The sequence below is a fragment of the Diadema antillarum genome, unplaced genomic scaffold (assembly GCF_040938485.1).
Source record: "Diadema antillarum isolate AM-2024a unplaced genomic scaffold, OU_Dant_1.0 scf00000007, whole genome shotgun sequence".
Classification (NCBI taxonomy): domain Eukaryota; kingdom Metazoa; phylum Echinodermata; class Echinoidea; order Diadematoida; family Diadematidae; genus Diadema; species Diadema antillarum.
This window is the reverse complement of record NW_027270896.1, coordinates 4024259-4031147: the sequence shown is the minus strand read 5'-3', so window position 1 is coordinate 4031147 and position 6889 is coordinate 4024259. Positions and strand designations below refer to the sequence as shown.

Here is a 6889-nt window from a genome sequence, read left to right as displayed (position 1 = left end):
TATCAAATAATCACGGGCACGGTATCTTATCACCTTCGGAGGTTGTAAGGCCAAGGGCCACTACACCTCTTCGGTGTTTGATAAGTAAGTAGGAAATATTCCAGTTAAATGTTAAACATTTTTAACCGTGAGTGCTCATTCAATGGCAATGCAGACGACTAAATTTCAGTCCCATTCGTATATATTTGTGAGGTACCGCAAGTATGGTGTTAAAGCCAAGGACAGGTACAACGCAGAGCTGAGATAGATCTAGACTATTTTAGAGATCATCTCTAGAGCCTATCCCCCATAGCTACACCACGCAAATGTGCACGGGTATTTATCTTTCTGTGACATTTAGCAAGTTGTGGGGGAAAGCGTGCATCTGTACATAACTTTCGGTACAGGTTTCTAACATTTTCTAATGAGGACGAGAAACCCAACCCCTTTTAAGGGCACGTAAGCCGTGCCCATGCCCGGCCCGTGTCTAATTCAAGAGGGATAAACCTATGCTATGGATTCAACGTTTATGTGATAAAAATTATTATCTATTGATATGAGAATTGTTATGCACAAGATCTGACTCTTCTTTAATACTCAGTAATTTACAGTAAAACTCAAAGTGGATATTTTGATGCAGTGCAGAATAAGATGAATTTTGGGCATAATTTTTCAATTCTGTGGAATCAATCAAGGTATTAATCATTCAGTGAAACATATGACAAGTAAAAATATTTGCATGCTGTTATCTGTGTGCTTATTTCTTTGACTTGTCTCATGAGTTGAGTATTGCATGATAGACCAGGAGTATTTAAAAGCCATGCTGTGCGTCATGAAGTAGGTTGTTGGTAGTGATGTGCTCCTCCATAGCGCTACTCCTTGTGATAGACTTCTGTGACACTGCCTATAAGTTAAACTTACAGGCCTATAGTTACTAGCATGTTAATTGTTACCGGTACCTTTCTTATGGATCGGTGTCACATTGCTAATTTTCCATTGCACTGGTAAGACTCTTTCATTCAGAGATCTCTGGAAAATGATTGCAAAGGGGTAACTGATCTCCTTAGCCATCTCCTTCAACACTCACTCTCCTGGCAGCTAGTTCACAATCACAGTCTTAGATCAACAAATTTTAACTTTTGTTGTGAAATGAGCATATACTAAGTATGATGCACTAAAAAGCTTTTGAAAGTATCCAAGATCTGGGTGGAAATTTCATGGAAAAAGACAAAGCTACCAGAAAGCCTTGTCGACATGCTAATAAGTGATCCTCAGCAAATGAATCTGTTAGCCAATTTGTTTCCATGGGCAGAGCACCCCTACAGCCCACAGGATCAGGTATGGGAGACTTTGCCTATATAGGGGAAGGATTTCATGGAGCCATACATTGTTTCCACAGAACATACTGGGCGATATAGACTGATCTTTCCGGTCAATACCAGAGGCTGTTAATGTTCTTCAAATGTTCAGTAGAGAAGTAGATGTCCTACCCATGGCATTTGTGCAGTATTTTAAACCACAGAGAAACAGAAGCGCTGATGGTGAGCAATTCTGTGTCTTTTGGTGTTCATCAGTATCCTTTAGTCAGTCCTTTTTCCCCGAAAAACAGTCCACCTTTGGAACATTGGCCACACTCGGCTGTTAAAGGCACTGGTACATCTTTCAAATCTGCCGTAATAAAAAAGCCTTCATATTTTGTGTACTTCTGCTTGCGCTGTAACCTCTGGTCATATTCCCTAGTGAACCTTTAGGAGAGGATCAACATAAGGTAGAGGCAATATCATGTTGATATCTTGAGTGTCCACAATTAATAGGCCACAGATCAAGATCAATAATTGTTTAGGAGAGATATGAAAGTGTCGTGGTTTACAAAGTAAGCTTTTTTCCATTGATGATATAATGCTACAGAGCAGAGGAAGACCCTGAGGAAAGGCCTCGGATCGAGGACAAAGAAAGTCTTGCAGAATGCTGCCCTCAGGCTCTTGGATTATCACCAAGATGTCGACAAATTGCTCCAAGAGATGCAGAGGCAGACCAAGGTACTGGTATTACAGTGATAAGGGTGAAGGTAACCATATCCTAGGTATGACACCTCTATTCCATGAAAGCTAATTACAGCTTTGGTGATGAACATAACCTTTTGAATGAAGCTGTTTGTGAAATATTCTTTAGAAGTTCCAAAAGATCAGGAATATCAGACATAGTGTGTGTAACAAACACCGCAAAAACTTGAAGCCTCCAAAGCTGTGTCACAAATTCATATTAAACAATGGTACTGTGGGTGCTGAATATTACTTGAGGATTTTATTTTTTCAAATTTAACAATGACCCAAAGTACCCCCCCCCCCCCCCCCCCAATACATTACCAGTTAGTATGAACATGATGCAGCATGGACAGGCAACAGCTGCACACAGTCTTACAGATGCCTGGCCTATTATACACTCCTGCATGGTATGCCTACAAGTATAATGGTATATAATAAATATCATGATTATGCTGTGCAGAGCAATATTTGCATTCCTAATTGCAAATTCAATCACCGGAGAGAAGGTCATACAACTCCCAATTTGCACATTGTTATACCCATCAAATATTTAGCAACCACAGTATCTTCTTTACACCAAGCAGTTATGTATATCCAGAGTGAAGCAGAAACCATTATCACTGCAAGATCATCCTTTGTGACTTGTGACAGAAACCTTTGCAAAGCCGCCAGCAGGATGAAGGCAGATCTGATGTGTCTCCCACAGGCTCACCTTCCCAATATGGCATGTGTGGGAACATTTCACCAGATGGTGATCAATTTCAAGGTAACATACCTAGAAGTTTCTCACTCCATTATGCATCTGTCTTGACTGAAATGCATTTGTGTCTTCATACGTATTCCTGATTCCTGTGCATTAATAGTTAAGATTGCCTTTTGAAATTGAGTATCCTATAAGATTGTGAGTGCATATGGTCTCTTCGTCATTTGACAAATAGTTAGAATTACAATCTGTCCTGAAATAAATTAATTTAGGACAAGCGTTTTCGATATCAATGTTTTTCAGTGTTTCCACAGCTACAGTAATTTTGAAGGTAAGAAGTAAGGTCTGATGAATGCCATTCATGCAGAAGCAATGTTTATGAATGTTGTGCTGAAGGCCTGATCATGAACTCATTGCAGGCATTTTTGCTTGTAAAAATGCACAGGTATTACAGACCATTAAGAGTATTTAAAGTAAGGGTATTTTTAAGTTCAGTTCTCTTCATTTATACAACATCTTAGAGCATCCTTTGTTAGAGATTGCTACTGTTGCTCAAAAGAATGAGTACAATGAAGGCAAGGATATAGAATAAAACAGAAACAATACACAAACTAAGCAGCTTGTATGTGTTTGGGTTTTTTTTCTCTCTATTTTTCCACTTTTCCATTAAAAATGTCAGCCGGAGCTATAGTGTCATGTTTGCGGCAACAAGCAGAACTGAGTGGCATGCCTGTCTCGCTGTTGTCTGCCAAGAAGTGTGCAGAGTTCCTCAGTACTGTTGCCAGTAGCAACCAGTCGCTAGGAGACAGTCATATGATTCATGGACTCCTTACACCAGAGGCAAAGGTTAGTCTACCAGCATTGATGCAAAACGTGTTGGTGATGGAGATGTATTAGAGAAAATTATGTAAAAATCTAATTTTAGCTTCAAGAAACTAGAGAAATTCATCACATCAAATGGCACTACACAGTCTTCTGATCACTTCTGCAGTTAAGTTAAGTTAAGTGACATTGTTTTCATGAAATCTGGTCAGAAGCCCCGAAATTAAAAATGGTTAAAACTCTTCTTCTCAAGAACCAGAAGTGACAGAGTTAACTTAGCACCGTGAGTAAAGACATTGGTGATTGTAGTCTCAAGTTTATTCATGGTGAATCCAGCCAGTCCTTGAAGTCCCCCAAATCTTACCAAGTTTAAAGGAAAATGCAAATTAGGATGTAAGCAATCTATGAGATAGTCGTTTTCATACTAGGTTGAAACATGTTTAGAAATACTGAATCATGTGCTAGGATTTAAAAAAGCAGTGTCTCACAGCCTCCACAACAATTTAATGCATTTGTTTCACAAGAATGCAATGTATTTGAATTAACACGAATTTCTTTTCAAGAGACAAAATGGATATATGTTTTGTGCTCTTGGATTTAATGGGGCAGGAGAGTGAAAAATTTAACCGCTTGAATATAAAGATAATGGCCAGTTCAAGAGGTGCCAGGGTTGTATGGCATTCTTTTCCACACTTCAACCATCAAAGAATATACCAGGGAAAGTATTTAGGGTTGTGTGGCATTCTTTTCCTCACTTCACCCACCAACAAATATTACAGGAAAAATATTTCCTTCCATGAGTGACCAGATCTAATTGATGGTATTTTGCATTGTTGAAATCACAGACCAAGGTGGATCAAATTTTCGATCTGATCAAATCACTAACTGAACAGAAGATCTTCCACAGAGGGCGCTTGGCAGAAGAACTCAATTCACTTACAGTAAGCATAGCTTCAACTGCTTGTCCTTTGTGTTCTTTTTCAGTTGCTTATTTCAGAATGTGAATGTTTTATGACAGTTAACTAAAGATTTTGACAGGGACTTAAACCAACAGGTGTTGATAAAGTCAAAACATTCTTGCTTCATTTCTTGCTTAAGTTCTTGCTTAAGTTCTTTCATGGTTATTCATTGGAGTGCTCATTGATTTTCTTGGTTTCTGTGATATTTCATAATTTCCTCATGTAGATTTCAATCCAATAATTTGATTAGTACACAGACTAGCTGCAGATATGGACAGTCCCACATTTCCTTTTGATAACAGTTTACCCGAAGCACCTTGGAGTGCCCATGGAATAAATGAATAGAAATGCAGTCTGACACATTCTTTATAAGTCCCATCTCACACAAGTGCAGACAAAACTTGAGTGGATACCACAGGTGAAGTTACTGAGATCAATTTACTTTGCAGGAAACATGTAAGAAGTATGATATAACGAAAAGATATTTGCCAGGAATAAATAAGAGAACTTAAAACACTAATGATAATCCAATCTGACTTGAAGTACGGTGAAAATTTCACAATTTATTTGTCGTGCTGTGGTAATGCTTCAGCCTGTGTCATTTTCCTTTCGTTCCCTATGCCTTACTGATATTGCAGAGCAAGCAGGGACTTCCCCTTGAGTTGTTGTGGCACCTGCACAGGGAATCCCTGATGACCTTTGACCTCTATTTGACCTCACACATCAATCATCAAACTGTTCTGGATGGTCTGGCTGGGGACATTGCAAGTATATGGGAGGGAAGCTGGGAGAGGGGTGCGAATGCTGAGAAATGTGACTTCCTGCAGCAAATGACAATTGGTAAGAGCTCTGATACCAATAAGATATGAATATTTTATCAACCATACTCATTTCCTTTTAATTTTTGTGATATTATAGTAGACTTATAAAGAAAGGTGGTATAGCGATAGTATACAAATATGCACAGGTGAGAGGACGTTAGTGGAGATGCAGAGCACTGGAGGGTATTTACAATGGTGTATGCGCCTATTGCATGTCGCACAACATTGTGAGTACCTGAGAGTGTGCTGCATCTCCACTAACACCACAAACTTAAACCTGTGCACTATTTGTTTTATAAAATGGTTCTATGAACTATTTATATAATATGAACTGCTATGGCCTTGAAGGGGATACAACATTTATTGCGCGAACTAGAATTGTATCGCCCGAGTCGAAGACGAGCACAATACAATTCTAGTGAGGGCAATTAATGTTGTATCCCCCGAAAGTAGACAGTCCATATCATTGTTATCACCCATTTTAGGCATCTTGAGCAGTAACTTAAATCATTACAATGTAAACTTCCTGATTTACAGTAGCAAATTTCCACTCGACGCCAGGTCGAACCCTACACCACTGTGCTCAACTATATACACCTACATGCATGCACACAATCCCTATGAGGTACGCGGTGCGCGTAACAGCCAGCTCACACAGTCGCAGGGAGCGATCGTCCTCTATTTTTATGTGCTAACGTATGGGAATTTGCCCTCTGTCGTGAAACTCGGGTATGCTGTGCACATAATAGCCAGCGCGCACAGTCAGACGCACGCCTACACACGGTGCAGCGATTGTCCCCTAATTTTACGTGTTCTTTGCCCTTCATTGCAAAACCTCTCTGTGAGAAACTCTCATCAACAGTAAATTTTCATCACCGAGAGCTCAAGTGCGTGGATGCTAGCGGTTTGTGCATATTTTCTCTTGGTGATTGACTGGAGTGTTTGCATTTAAAGTTAATGGTGAAACCCAGAAGAAGAAAAATACCCACTAATATTGCCCGCTGGAAACTGTTGGTTTCCTGACCACTTAAAACACCAACTACAATTGCCCAGTAAAACTATGTGATATAGGTAATAATCTTTTTTATTTACCTTCATAGGTGAATATCAGTCAGCTACATGAAGAAGTTGCTCAAAAGCCAAGATGTCCGAAGAAATGTTCCAAACACACTGTATATGAACTTTTACATTTTTATTCAAAGCATGTGTAGAGTTGCATCGTAGTGAAACTTTACCCCTTATTGTTTTGGTGATGATGCCCCCTTTTCATACACAAAAAGCTTCTTCTTTTTTTTTTTTGATGGCCTGCTATATGGTCTGTCCTAGCCTTATTTCGTGAAGGATTTTGTTCATATTTCCAGATAGAATTTCATTGTAGTCAAAACAGGCTATGTTTTATGGCAGAGATTTTGCAGCAACCTGGGGATACAGTTTCCATTGCATGACAACAGGCATTTCTAGTCATTGTTGTTGTAAGCAAAGGCATCAGCACCATTATCTTCACTTTATTTGTCTATATGATCTTGATAGCACTAGCTCACGACTCATATATAGGCCTCT

The 6889-nt window shown here is 39.3% G+C and overlaps 1 protein-coding gene across 1 annotated transcript in view; it reads left to right on the top strand.

The window, feature by feature from the left end:
• The first annotated feature begins 3399 nt into the window (after window positions 1-3399).
• LOC139716711 (Fanconi anemia group A protein homolog) overlaps window positions 3400-6889 on the top strand; it is a 49899-nt gene continuing 46409 nt past the window's right edge. The window contains exons 1-3 of the mRNA XM_071628243.1: window positions 3400-3573; window positions 4395-4490; window positions 5147-5348. Coding sequence (XP_071484344.1) covers window positions 3400-3573; window positions 4395-4490; window positions 5147-5348 — 472 coding nt within the window. The remainder of the gene's footprint in view (window positions 3574-4394; window positions 4491-5146; window positions 5349-6889) is intronic.